The 15219-nt window shown below is 42.7% G+C and overlaps 1 protein-coding gene across 8 annotated transcripts in view; it reads left to right on the top strand.

The window, feature by feature from the left end:
* Positions 1–15219, top strand: part of LOC111952480 (suppressor of tumorigenicity 7 protein homolog) — a 71441-nt gene that overhangs the window by 26627 nt on the left and 29595 nt on the right. For 4 of the 8 annotated variants that reach the window (XM_023971176.2, XM_023971177.2, XM_023971178.2 and 1 more), the window contains exon 2: positions 4499–4534. The exons of 3 other annotated variants lie outside the window; for them this stretch is intronic. In XM_023971176.2, the coding sequence (XP_023826944.2) occupies positions 4499–4534 (36 nt within the window). Of the gene's footprint in view, positions 1–4251; positions 4535–15219 lie in introns of all 8 variants that reach the window. One more of the 8 variants, XM_070435310.1, reaches the window with a different exon arrangement.

Here is a 15219-nt window from a genome sequence, read left to right as displayed (position 1 = left end):
CCAAAACAGACTGCAACTCTTTGTTAAGGGTTTCAGTGACTTCATTAGCTGTGGTTGCTGACACATATATGGTTGAATCATCAGCATACATGGACACACAGGCTTTGTTTAATGCCAGCGGCAGGTCATTGGTAAAAATAGAAAAGAGTAGAGGGCCTAGAGAGTTGCCATGCGGTACAGCACACCCTACATGTTTAACATTAGAGGCTTCCATTAAAGGACATTTGGAGTTCAATTAGATAGCTCTGAATCCAAGATATGGCAGAGGTTGAAAATCCACAAAAAAACATATGTTTTCTCAATAACAGGTTATGGTCAATATCACAGSCTGCACTGAAATCTAACAGTACAGCTCCCACAATCACCTTATTATCAATTTGTTTCAACCAATCATCAGTCATTTGTGTCAGTGCAGTACATGGTGAGTGCCCTTCTCTATAAGCATGCTGAAAGTCTGTGAATTTGTTTAAAGAGAAATAGTGTTGTATTTGGGCAAACAGAACAGTTTGCTAAGAGCTGGCAACAAGCTGATAGGTCTGCTGTTAGAACCAGTAAAGGTCGCTTTGCCACTCTTGGGTAGCGGAATGACTTTGGCTTCCCTCCAGGCCTGAGGACAAAGACTTTCCTCTAGGCTCAGATTAAAGATATGACGGATAGGAGTGAGCTACCATCCTCAGTAACTTTCCGTCTAAGTTGTCCATGCCATGAGTTTTGTCATTTATTGATCGATAACACTAGTTTTCCCACCTCTCCCACACTAACTTTACAAAATTCAAACTTGCTTTTCTTTCATTAGGTTTTTTAATGCATGAATACGATGGCTCACTGCTCATTGTTGGCATTTCCTGTCTGTTTGCCCACTTTGCCAATGAAGTAATCATTAAAATAATTAACGTCAAATGGTTTTGTGATAAATAAACCATCTGATTCAATGAACGATGGAGTTGAATTTGTCTTTCTGCCCATTTCATTTAAAGTACTCAAGTTTTTTTTCCCATCATTCTTTATATCATTGATCTTGACTTCATAATATAGTTTTKATTTTGTTCAGTTTAGTCACATCATTTCTCAATTTAGTAAGTAAGTATTTTAGTAAGTATTTAGTAAGTAAGCCAGCCATCAATAACAGTAAGTCAGCCAGTCAGATGTGCAGCCAGACTTATTAGCCACTTATTGATGGCTGTCTTGCTGCGATTATAACTAGTCCCTCATCCCCCATCCACCTCACCTGGCCCTTGTGGTCGCCATGACAAAGGCCCTGCGTCCTGAAGGTCGTCAAGGCAACGAGAGGCCAGAGAGTGTGCAAATTGGCAATGCTCAACTCAAATAGCTATCCTGTTCTGAATCTGAACCGATGATGATTGAGGACGTTATGGGCTTTCTCTGCTTTACTGAAGGCGGCAGCTATTCTCTCACAGCTCTTCCGCTCGCCATAGAAAAGGACAAGGCCCCTTAGCACTTGTTTCCATTCTGTTGAATACTTTTGTGTAAAAAAACGAATGATTTCATATTGAATCAGGTCTTGGACTTGTTCTAGGCCAGCAGTGCCCAAGGCCTTTTTTTTCTTCCTCTTGGTTCACCTTGTTGAATATTGACAGCGTTGTCTCTAAGCACAGGTCCTAAATAGGGCTGGGACGATACCAGTATCCCGATACCCCTTAGTATCGTGGCAAGGAAACAAAGCGAATTMAACTTTTTTAGAAAAACAACCCTATTGTTAGAAACAAACGTCATAGTGTTGTCACATATATTTATTTTCCAAGTTATAGCGCAATAGTTGACATACAGCGGGTTTTTTTTAAAGACCAAAGAGTTGAATCTGCTTCGTGTTTTCATTTTTGGCTTGGGAAAAATATTGCTATAGTAGTATCGTCACAGCCTTAGTCTTAGATCAGTTGAGTGTTTTAGAGGATGATAGTACGTCTGACGTTATAGATAGTAATGTGGGGTTCATGCCTTGCTTACCCTAGCCCTAATTATGAACCCACTCATAAATACTGATTCTAGATCAGATTATGGGAGCTCCAGTTAGATGAAATATTAGGGAAAGCTGACATTTGAGCAGATTAGGATGCCCATGATTACAGATGGGGATTGTTTTTATTAAAGCTAATCCTTGTACAGAACATCCCTCCTCCTCCCTTCCCCCTCTTATCTTCCCCTCCTCCTCTCCCCCGGTGCGGTGTTTCAGAGACCCTTGTGTAATTAACATGGCGACGTCTTTAGTAGAAGGGGAGGGATGGCGGGATAGAAGAGGTAGAAGGATGAGGGAGGGAGGGAGGGAGGGATGGGTGAAGGTGGGCCGGTCCTGTCTCCGCTTGAAGGACAAAGACGTTGGGTTTTGGCGAGGGAAGAGAGGGAGCCACCATGTGTGAGGGACAAAGGAGAAGAGGCCTTAGTCAAGACTCCCTCTTTCTCCCTCCCTCTCTCTCCTTCGCCCTTTCTTTCTCAGTCACAGAACTAGGCTTAATCCTAATGCTGCTATCACACTCCAGTCCTTTATTCAAATGACAGTTTGGGCTGTCTGACATGACAGCAAGTCTTACATATAGGCCCAGTGCTAACACACACACACAAAATATTAGCTCTTTTTAATAGTATACAGTTTTTAACACGCAATGGCATTTAGAATTGTTGCGCAATAAAAATGCATGATGACTAATGAAAATACACACAAGCCAATTTAATTCCACTAAATTATGCACATTAAACTATAGACCGATAACCACGATGGTCAAATGAATTTACATCCACTGGTATTTCAATCAATGAATAAAAAGCATTATTTTGCAATGGGATTTTTTTGTTTTTCACCCGGTCATTTTGGCAACTCTTTTATTCATCGGCTTTTAGTTMTTTTTTTTATCGACCAAAGCCGGCAATTGCTGGCTAACGGAAACCCTGACACACGCACTCATCATGAACACCCTTGATTATTACATAAACACTCAGCATAGCCGCCCAGAATACACACATACTCGTGGTCTCCTAATCACATAATCACCTACGTATGCATTCTGATAATGATATTCTAGCTCTAATCTACGACTATGCATTCATGTGTACAACATGCAGATTCATGCAATAGGTTAGAGATAATACTGAGTTAATAATCACGTGCTCTTACCAGACTGTGGGTATCATGCTCAATCAGTGTCATCATTCAAATTAAAAGATGTTTCAGTTCGACGCGTGCCTGATTTTGTTTGCTTACCATTGCGTTTTGCTGAATGTTAATGTAATTACAACCCACACACACACACATATATATATTATATACCTAATATTTTTGGTAGCTTATATGGTTGAATGTGGTTAGATAATTCCCTGTACTGTAGGTAGGTGAATTCACCTGGTGTATGTGTTCATTAGTCTAGCCGCTGCACAGGCAGGTATGCACACAGCTGTCTCCAGAGTAATGGTTCTTATTCATTTCAATTTATGGACCTGCCCCTATTCCCCTTAGCCTACTTAGCCTACCGCTCCTCCGGTGGGGGATGTGTGTGTGTTTGACAGCAGGTTTTTTGGGGGGGACCATACTAGACAACCCCATATGATTGGTCTTTTCCCAGTACCACTTGCGTGCCCCCCTCCCTCCCTCCCCTTCGCCCTCTCTCCAGCAGCAGTCAGTGGGCGCATTTCTCTGCCCAGGCATTGCTTACCCATGCCAGGTCTTATAACGCCTGGATAGGTATTTTTAAGTATCAGCTAACATCATATGTCATAGCAATCTCACCCTTGGCAGCGTTGGAAGAAAGCGGATGTTGCCGGTTTTCAGGAATACAGTATTTTTAACCTAACTTCCGATTCCTCTGCTCAGGCGTCTTTTTTCGCCTTCTACGTTAGGTTATAGCAATCTGGTACCTGACAACGCAGTTGATGACGTGGCACGCAACTATTGGTTGATGCATGCAACGTCTGAGCAGGGGAACGCGACCAGTGTTTGTCAGGGTTCCTGACATCACTCACTGTTTGCATAGATATAGAATTACCCACCAGGCTGCCTACAGGATTGCAGTATTTGCTTTCAGCTTTTTTACCCGGGACAGCCCGCCTCTCGTTCTCGGCTGCGTGGACATATACAACGAGAGATAGAGAAACGGAGGATAGTAGGAGACAACAAGAGGAGGAGAGGAAAGGAAGAGCTAGCTGCAGCAGGCAGGCAGCTCCTTATCTGTCTGGATTTAAACACGCATGTTTTCTGTGGAGAAGGATTTCTATTGTTGGAGGGTTTTTTTCCCCTCTCTTGAGGCCCCTGTTCAGCGGCTGGACCGTGTGTCTTTTGGGAGCTGTGTGTGTGGAGGAAGGCCGTTTAACGGCTACAGGAGCGGAGCGCGAAGCTTGCGAGCGAGCAGAGCATCTGAAAGCCAGGGCAGGCCGGCTGGCTGCATTGTGTGCTTTGATGACCCCCGCTGTGTAGCTGCCTGCTCATCAACCCCCCTCCCTCTCTCTCTCTCTCTCCCTCCCTCTTCCCTCTCTCCCTCTATCTCCATCGCAGCGCCCGGCCCAGCCATGTTTGGCACAGAGTCCTCATGTAAGTACCGTATCGCCATCCTCCAGCCTCATCTATCTTTCTCTCTGTGTGTTGTGTGTTGTCTGGTGTTACGGTGTCTGTTCGCTTCATTCTGGGCTGCTCGCTTCATTCTCTTTCCATCCCTCTCTTTTTCCCCTTTCTCTGTCGTTCGTGTTGTTTTCCTTGTTTCCTGGTGACAGATTGCTCGGCAAGAAAGCTGGGATCTACCATTTTGCATAAAGGGTCTATGATAGCTGGTTGTGATGCAAAAATCCATCTCTCTCCCTCTCAATCCCTTCCAACACCTTCCTTCCCTCCCCTCCTTTTTTTCKATTTTTTTTAATCCACAATAGTCTTCCTGCACGCCTCCATGTTTATCCCAGATTTATCCGATTTATTCTGTGATGCATTTTATTCTCTTCTCACCTCTCTAAATGTAATGGCTTGGCTAGCTATCCTGAAATAGACACAATTACTGACTCTCTGTGTGCATGTTATGTGTGCGTGCATTCCACGTGACATGTTTTATAGATAGATAGATGAATGGATCATTTTTTTCTACAGTGAGCTTTAAGAACCCTCCTGCCATTGCAGGTAGTTCTCTCAGTCTCTGTCTCCATCTCTCTCCTGCTCGGTCAGGTGACATTGAGCAGGGTGAATGTAGCATTTCCACACGCTAAGGAATAGAGATGCTAGCATCGGGGGCTCTAAATTAACATATTTCATTTGTAGCTCTGGTGCTCCCGACTTTTAAAAGTTAGGAYCACCAGAAAATATTTTGAGACATACCCTGTATTGGGCCTTTATGTATTCGAGCTACGTCTGAAGCAGATGTTGTGCCCTAGAAACTATGTAACAATGTAAATACATTTGTGTATTATAAAAAGCCAAAATGTTGACACAAATACCAAGTCATTTGTGGAATATTATCCGTCTTTCTGTGGCCTCAAATGTTCGGATATAGTTTACTAGTAAAGTTACCAGGTGGCTAGCTAAGGAGGTAACATGACTGCACAAGGTGTAAACAAATGGCCCGCAAGKAGTTTTAGAACGGCCCGCAACATGGTTTATGTATGTAAAATGCAGCTCCCCAATCCCCCTGCAATAAGAAGAAATAAACATTGGGCTGGTAATATGGGTAATATCTTTTTAACTGTTAGGGCTAAATACAAGCCATTTTCCCTGTAGTAATGGTACAGCCGTGATGCCAATGGACATGTGTTCACTGTATATTTCAATAGTTGCAAGATGCTCCCAAATAAAAATTCCAGGTCACAGTAAGTATGGGGTAACTGCAGCCCAATATGGCGAGTAGGTATGTCAAAAGGAGTGGGTGTGTGGAAAGCAAATTGGCTAATTTGGGAAGATTTGTTGCCACTCAAGACCGTTTTGCGTGGCTGATTGGGGTGCACGACGACGCAATTAGCCGATGACCAGTGCACCCGTATCAAGGTGCCTGCCAACCTGAGGTCGGGGCAGCTGTATCAGGGTGTCGCCGGCGGTAGCTAACGTGGCAATTATTTTCCTTCCAATGATTTTAATTCAAGTAGGATAGCTACACAAGAAGTAACTGATATTAATAACCATCTAGATGTCACCTTGATACATATAAACAGTTTAAGTATGTATCAAGGGGATGAACGGCGTCAACACCGGGACATGGTGTCCTTAGTTCCCGCTTCCCGCAACGGCGTGGAAAGTAGCTACCTAGTAGCTAATATCAGCGTGATAGTGACGGGGCCTAAAATTAACTTTTTGGTCCATCAGCTACTGTGGGAGGTAGATTTWAAAAATCTACCAGCCACTCAGATTACCAGCCAAAATATTTTTTCCCGGCAAAAATGACACCAACAAAACACAAACGGACGAATCAAGTCAAATTGTATTGGTCATATACACATGGTTAGCAAATGATAATGCGAGTGTAGCGAAATGCTTGTGCTTCTAGTTCCCGAGTAATATCTAACAAGTAATCTAACAAATTCACAACGACTACCTTGTACATATTCATCCCTTTACATTTGTGTGTATATGTAAATATAGGGATGAGCGATGGCCGTGCGGCATAGGCAAGATGCAGAAGATGGTATAGAATCCAGTATATACATTTGAGATGAGTAATGTAGGCTATGTAGACATTATTAAAGTGCCGTTATTTAAAGTGACTAGTGATACCTTTTATTAAATCCATTTATTACATTTATTAAAGTGGCAAGAGATTTGAGTCTGTGTGTTGGCAGCAGCCACTCTGTTAGTGATGGCTGTTTAACTGTCTCTCGGTCCCAGCTCTGATGCACCTGTACTGACCTCGCCTTCTGGATGATAGTGGGGTGAACAGGCAGTGGCTCGGGTGGTTGTTGTCCTTGATGATCTTTTTGTCCTTTCTGTGACATCGGGTGCTGTAGGTGTCCTGGAGGGCAYGTAGTTTGCCCCTGGCGATGCGTTGTGCAGACCTCACTACCCTCTGGAGAGCCTTGCGGTTGTGGGCGGYGCAGTTGCCGTACCAGGCAGTGATACAGCCCGACAATAAGCTCTCGATTGTGCATCTGTGAAAGTTTCAGAGTTTTGGGTGACAAGCCAAATTTCTTCATCACGCTATCTGTGTGGGTGGACCATTTTCAGTTTGTCCGTAATGTGTACGCCAAGGAACTTAACTTTCCACCTTCTCCACTACTGTCCCGTCGATGTGGATGGGGGGATGCTCCCTCTGCTGTTTCCTGAAGTCCACGATCATCTCCTTTGTTTTGTTGACGTTGAGTGAGAGGTTATTTTCCTGACARCACACTCCGAGGGCCCTCACCTCCTCCCTGTAGGCCGTCTCGTCGTTGTTGGTAATCAAGCCTACCACTGTAGTGTCATCTGCAAACTTGATGATTTGAGTTGAGGCGTGCATGGCCGCAGTCATGGGTGAACAGGGAGTACAGGAGAGGGCTGAGAACGRACCCTTGTGAGGCCCCGGTGTTGAAGATCAGCGGGGTGGAGATGTTGTTTCCTACCCTCACCACCTGGGGGTGGCCCGTCAGAAAATCCAGGACCCAGTTGCACAGGGCGAGGTCGAGATCCAGGGTCTCGAGACCCAAGTCAATGAACAGCATTCTTTCATAGGTATTCCTCTTGTCCAGGTGGGATAAGGCAGTGTGCAGTGCAATGGCGATTGCGTCGTCTGTGGACCTATTGGGGCAGTAAGCAAATTGGAGTGGGTCTAGGGTATCCGGTAGGGTGGCGTTGATATGATCCCTAACTAGTCTCTCAAAGCACTTCATGACAGAAGTGAGTGCTACGGGGCGATAGTCATTTAGTTCAGTTACCTTCGCTTTCTTGGGAACAGGAACAATGGTGGCCATCTTGAAGCATGTGGCCACAGCAGACTGGGATAGGGATTGATTGAATATGTCCGTTAACACACCAGCCAGCTAGTCTCCGCATGCTCTGTGGACGCGGCTAGGGATGCCGTCTGGGCCGGCAGCCTTGCGGAGGGTTAACACGTTTAAATGTTTTGCTCACGTTGGCCATGGTGAACGGGAGCCCACAGGCTTTGGTAGTGGGCTGTGGCACTGTATTGTCCTCAAAGCGAGCAAAGAAGTTGTTTAATTTGTCTGGGAGCAAGACGTCAATGTCCGCAACGAGGCTTGTTTTCTTTTTGTAATCCGTTGACTGTAGACCCTGCCACATACGTCTCGTGTTTGAGCCGTTGAATTGCGACTCTACTTTGTCTCTCTACTGATACTTTGCTTGTTTGATTACCTTGCYGAGGGAATAGCTACACTGTTTGTATTCGGTCATGTTTCCAGTCGCCTTGCCATGATTAAAAGCGGTGGTTCGCGCTTTCAGTTTTGCTCGAATGCTGCCATCAATCCACGGTTTCTGGTTAGGGAAGGTTTTAATAGMRACAGTGGGTACAACATCACCGATGCACTTGCTAATAAACTCGCTCACCGAGTCAGCGCATACATAAATGTTGTCACCAATAATGGCGCCGACAGAGATGGTCGCCTCTCTTRAGGTCCTTTAGGTCCCTGCAGTAATTTAGTTTTTTTAATGTATTATTACTTACATTGTTAGCCCAGAAAATCTCATGTGTTATTACATACAGCCGGGAAGAACTATTGGATATAAAAGCGACGTCAACATACCAACGTCACGACCGGGAAWACGACTTTCCAGAAGCGGATCCTTTGTTCGGACCTCCACCCTGGACGTGGGATCTTATCCCAGAGGCCGATCCAAAACAACGTGGTCGCCGCAGGAGAGGCAGACGGAGCAGCCTACTGGTCAACTGGCTGAGAGGGCGAGCACACCATATACCGCTTCTGAGCATATTACTCGCCAATGTCCAATCTCTCGACAACAAGGTCTTCCAGAGAGACATTAGAGATTGTAATATTCTCTGTTTCACGGAAACGTGGCTCACTCGGGATATGTTGTCGGAGTCGGTACAGCCACCCGGTTTCTTCACGCATCGCGTCGACAGTAACAAACAACTCTCTGGTAAGAAGGAGGGCGCGGGTGTATGCCTTGTGATTAACTACTCATTGTGTGATCTTAACTTCTCTGCGCTACGGATCCCTTTTACGGGATCATTTTCCTAAACAACCGCTGAATTGCAGGGCGCAAAATATTACTAAAAATATTTATAATCATGCAATCACAAGTGAAATACACCAAAACACAGCTTAGCTTGTTGTTAATCCACCTATCGTGTCAGATTTTGAAAATATGCTTTACAGAGAAAGAAATCCAAGCTTTTGTGAGTGTATCAATCAATGCTAGAACAGCTAGCCCCAAATTAGCATGGTCACGAAAGTCAGAAAAGCAATAAAATTAATCGCTTACCTTTGATAATCTTCGGATGTTTGCACTCACGAGACTCCCAGTTACACAACAAATGTTATTTTTGTTCGATAAATATTACTTTTATAACAAAAAAACGCCATTTGGGTTGCGCGTTATGTTCAGAAAACCAAAGCCTCGTTCCGTTCGACGAAAACTCCAAAAAGTATCCGTAATGGTCGTAGAAACATGTCAAATGTTTTTTATAATCAATCTTCAGGTTGTTTTTAACAAACATAATCGATAATATTTCAACCGGACCGTAACCTACTCAATAAGAGAGAAAAAGAAAATGGAGAGCTACCCTCTCGCACCGGGGAACTAATCTAAGGACACCTGACAACTTCTCGCTGATTTTTCAAAATAAAAGCCTGAAACTATGTCTAAAGCCTGGTCACAGCCTGAGGAAGCCATTGGAAAAGGAATCTGGTTGATACCCCTTTTAAATGGAAGAAAGACGTGCCAGGAAACAGATTTATAAACAAAATTAAAAAATAAAAATAAAAATAATTTTTAAATAATCACTTCCGGGTTAGATTTTCTCAGGTTTTCGCCTGCAGAATCAGTTTTGTTATACTCACAGACAATATTTTGACAGTTTTGGAAACTTTGGAGTGTTTTCTATCCTAATCTGTAAATTATATGTATATTCTACGATCTGGACCTGAGAAATAGTCCGTTTACCTTGGGAACATTATTTTAAAAAGTATATTAAAAAAATCTGACCCCTAACGTCAAGAGGTTAACAACATACAGGAACTTAAGTCCCTTTGTTCACCTGACATCAAAWGCTGACCGCATTTTCTACCAAGAGAATTCTCTTCGTTTATAGTCACAGCCGTGTATATCCCCCGCAAGCAGATACCTTGACGGCCCTGAAATAACTTCACTGGACTCTATGTAAACTGAAAACCATACATCCTGAAACTGCATTTATTGTAGCTGGGGATTTTAACAAAGCTAATCTGAGAACAAGGCTTCCTAAATTCTATCAGCATATCGAATGCGCAACACGGGCTGGTAGCGTTCTCGACCATTGTTACTCTAACTTCTGCGATGCATACAAAGCCCTCCCCCGCCCTCCCTTTGGCAAATCTGACCAAGACTCCATTTTGTTGCGTCCAGCCTATAGACCGAAAGTAAAACAGGAAACGCCCGTGCTCAGGTCTATCCAACGCTGGTCTGACCAATCGGATTCCACGCTTCAAGATTGCTTCGATCACATGGACTGGGACATGTTCCAGGTAGCCTTAGACAATAAGCATGCTTTGTAATGTTTCTAAAACAATAAATGTATTTSTAGTAAGAAGTAATGTGGTATATTGTTTAATAAAAAAAGTTGTGACCTGAGTCTTTTWACCAAAATATCACAGATGAGACAAAAATGTTCAACTGCCTCTTTAAGGGCGGAGGTTACCATGGTAATGCGGCTCGAGTCGTGTTTGTGGCTGTGAGATATAGTCTGACTAGTAGCAGCGTTTTCTTCTCTTCCCTAGCAGTTGAAACTCAAACATAGAAAAAAACCTAGCTTGTGAACGAAACAATGTAAATAGACTTCGTACTTGTGTTTCTTGGCTGACTTCAGTAAACTTTWGTTTCAAGTAAACTAGACCAACTTTTCTGCCTGTGCGCAGCGCTTCTAGAAATGAATCTTTCACTCACCTCTTCACGTGCGCACAGTCCCCAGCCAGACAGTGTTGCAGCGCGAGGTGGAATAGGCTATATAGGATTAATTTACCATCTATGAAACAAAACGGCAAAAAACAAATGCGAGTGAAATGCTCGCACTGTGGAGCCCTGACCACTCGCCAACGTGTCTAGTGAAAAAAATCATCTTACCCGCAAATTCCAAAATCTACACACAGGTGTTCATTTTAGGCCCCGGACAGTCACAATAAACACACACACACACACACATACACAACTCGTACAAGCATCAGTACTTTTATAAAAAATAAACAATCTACAGTTTGATAACTGAAAATCTACAATTATTTGTGTAAACTAACATTAAAATACGACTCAGACTCATCCTCTAGTTTCAAAACAGAAGTCCAAACTCTCGCGGTACGGTAGTTACGTGTCAAGAAACAGACAGAAACAAAACTCAATCAAAACCATCTAACCTGTAGAAGTGCACATTCGACACATCCACTCCTTTCCACACGCGCACTACGTTCCTTTCGAAACACCCACTCCTTTACACACACACACTTATTTCCTTTCGACACACACTCACCCAAAGTCACCATATTGAGCTGCAGCTACCCCCTTCTCGATCGTAAAGCAAAAATATTTAGGAGTACAGTTCATTCGGAAAATATTCAGACCCATTCACTTTTTCCACATTTTGTTACGTTACAGCCTTATTCTAAAATTAATGAGGATTACTACAACAAAAAAATCGATCTACACACAATACCCCATAATGATAAGGCGAAAACAGGTTTTCTGAAATTTTTGCAAATMGATTACAAATGTAAATGTATACCTTATTTACATAAGTATTCAGACCCTTTGGAGTTCAATTTTGAGTCTCATTGCAGAGCATCCTGTTTCCATTGATCATCCTGGAGATGTTTCTACAAATTGATTAGAGTCCACCTGTGGTAAATTCAATCGATTGGTCATGATTTGGAAAGGCACACACCTGTCTATATAAGGTCCCACAGTTGACAGTGCATGTCAGAGCAAAAACCAAGCCATGAGGTCGACGGAATTGTCCGTAGAACTCTGAGACAGGATTGTGTCGAGGTACAACAGGACAACAACCCTAAGCCAACAGTCAAGACAATGCAGTAGCGACTTCGGGACAAGTCTCTGAATGTCCTTGAGTGGCCCAGCCAGAGCCCGGACTTGGACCCGATCGAACATCTCTGGAGAGACCTGAAAATAACTGCCGCAACGCTCCCCATCCAACCTGACAGGTCTTGAGAGGATCTGCAGAGAAGAATGGGAGTAACTCCCCAAATACATGTGCAAGCTTGTAGCGTCATACCCGAAAAGACTCGAGGCTGTAATTGCTGCCGAAGGTGCTTCAACACATTACTGATTTAAAGGGTCTGAATACTTATGTAAATGGACATTTTTTCTTTTTTCGTTTACATTTTTTAAATACATTTGCAAATATTCTAAAAACCTGTTTTTGCATTGTCATTGTAGGGTATTGTGTGTAGATTGATTGAGGGGGAAAAAATATTTAATACATTTTAGAATAAGGCAATAAGGTAACAACATGTGGAAATACTTTCCAAATGCACTGTATATGCGACCAATATGGATGCATTTAGAGCCTTGGCTAGCATACATGCTGTCTTAGGTTTGATATATCACCAGTGTTTGGATGCGTGTTTATATATATTTTTTATTTAGCAAATCCGTTAAAGTATTCCCACGAATAAAAAATATATATGTGATCGTGTCTTTAATGTAATAAAGGAATGATTTTTATTTTCAAATACATTCTCTGTCTGGGCATAGTTGTGGTCAATTTTCAGTGTATAAATTCTTATAATTATGTTCTGGCCCACTGACCACCCACTCCTACAAATATCAGCCCTCACCTGAATCTAGTTGCCCCACCCCACCCCCTACAGTCGTTTTGAGGAGCTGTCACACTGATCTGCAGGTGGTCTGCTGTTCCAGCTAATATATTTGTGACCCCCCCCCATTTTGATCAGTCCCATGATGCCCCTGAATCTACCAGCACAATGACACAAGTAAAATCCACCGCTGTGATCTAATATAAACTGTTGTGGTCACACACAGTCACAGTACCAAAGTTAGGCTACTTCTTTCTCTCTCCTGAAAGTCAGAGTAGAGATTGTGTGCAACAGTCTAGCAGCAAGTAACCAGAGTCCCTCTCTGTTACCAGTTTCCCTGGCTTCTAAACAGAGAGCGGAGTTCAGTGGACTTATCATGCATCAAAATGCTGCTTCCTCGTATCATATCATCTGAATTGAATCTTTTCACTTGAGAAATTGTATGGTGGATAAGGATGATCTGTTATCTATCTGAAGATTTGATTTGGTGGCGAGCATGGTTTCTTCCATTGTCGCATGGCTAACAACAGCAGGTGACCTGGCTAGGTTTTTGCTTTGACTTTTCAGTGTCTGTGGTGGCTGGCAAACTGGTTGGTCAATTTAGTTTCAATCTCACTACATTTACTAAACCTGAATCAGAAGCAACACACATCAGACACTTTTATGTTTTTAACTACAGACTCACATGAACTACAGACTACCTAAATTGCATACAGTCTTCAAATACTAGCTCTAACAGTCACAAATAACTAGATAGCGGACACAATTTACCACACACTGTCACAACAAACTATAGTGCTTGGCCTATAAACAGGCAGGGTTGGGGAGTAACGGATTACATTAACTTCCGTTACGTTAACTTCGTATGGCTGCAATCCCGCTAACGGGATCGATATGACAACAGCCAGTGAAAGTGCAGGGCGCCAAATTCAAACAACAGAAATCTCATAATTAAAATTCCTCAAACATACATGTGTTTTATATCATTTTAAAGGTAATCTTGTTGTTAATCCCACCAAAGTGTCCGATTTCAAATATGCTTTTCAGCGAAAGCACTACAAACGATTATGTTAGGTCATCACCAAACCACAATAAGCACAGCCATTTTTCCAGCGAAATATAGCTTCACAAAAACCAGAAATAGAGATAAAATGAATCACTAACCTTTGATGATCTTCATCAGATGACACTCATAGGACTTCATGTTACACAATACATGCATGTTTTGTTTGATAAAGTTCAATATTATATAAAAAAATCTGAGTTTACATTGGTACGTTACATTCACTAGTTCCAAAAACATCAAGTGATTTTGCATAGCCACATCGTTTCAACAGAAATACTCATCATAAATGTAGATGATAATACAAGTTATACACATGGAATTATAGAATACCTCTCCTTAATGCAACGCTGGTCAGATTATTTTTTTTTTATTACGGAAAAAGCAAACCATGCAATGATCTGAGTACGGCGCTAAGACGACAAATCAACCCAAAGAGATATCGCCATGTTGGAGTCATAAGTCAGAAATAGCATTATAAATATTCACTTACCTTTGATCTTCATCAGAATGCACTCCCAGGAATCCCAGTTCCACAATGAATGTTTGTTTTGTTCGATAATGTCCATCATTTATGTCCAAATTCCTCCTTTTGTTCGCGCGTTCAGTACACAATCTAAACTCACGACGCGTGTGCAAGTCCAGTGGAAAGTACGGACGAAAAGTCCAAAAAGTTCCGTTACAGTCCGTAGAAACATGTCAAACGATGTATAGAATCAATCTTTAGGATGTTTTTAACATAAATCTTCAATAATGTTCCAACCGGAGAGAATTCCTTTGTCTTCGGAAAAGCAAATGGAACAGAGCTCGCTCTCACGTGAACGAGCGTCACGAGCTCAAAGCATCTGCCAGACCTCTGACTCATCCCCTCTCATTCGCCCCACTTCACAGTAGAAGCATCAAACAAGGTTCTATAGACTGTTGACATCTAGTGGAAGCCTTGGGAAGTGCAACATGACCCCATTTCCACTGTATCTTGGATAAGCAAAGAGTTGAAAACCTACAACCTCAGATTTCCCACTTCCTGGTTGGATTTTTTTCTCCGGTTTTTGCCTGCCATATGAGTTCTGTTTCAACTCACAGACATCATTCAAACAGTTTTAGAACACATTCTGAAGTTTCTATCCAAATCCACTAATAATATGCATATCCTAGGATCTGGGCCTGAGTAGCAGGCAGTCTACTCTGGGCACGCTTTTCATCCGGACGTGAAAATACTGCCCCCTACCCRAAAGAAGTTAACAAGAAATTTGTGGAGGGATTGAAAAACA

The sequence above is a fragment of the Salvelinus sp. IW2-2015 genome, linkage group LG26 (assembly GCF_002910315.2).
Source record: "Salvelinus sp. IW2-2015 linkage group LG26, ASM291031v2, whole genome shotgun sequence".
Taxonomy (NCBI): Eukaryota; Metazoa; Chordata; class Actinopteri; order Salmoniformes; family Salmonidae; genus Salvelinus; species Salvelinus sp. IW2-2015.
Note: the sequence above shows the minus strand (reverse complement) of the source record. Positions and strands in the feature narration are given on the sequence as shown.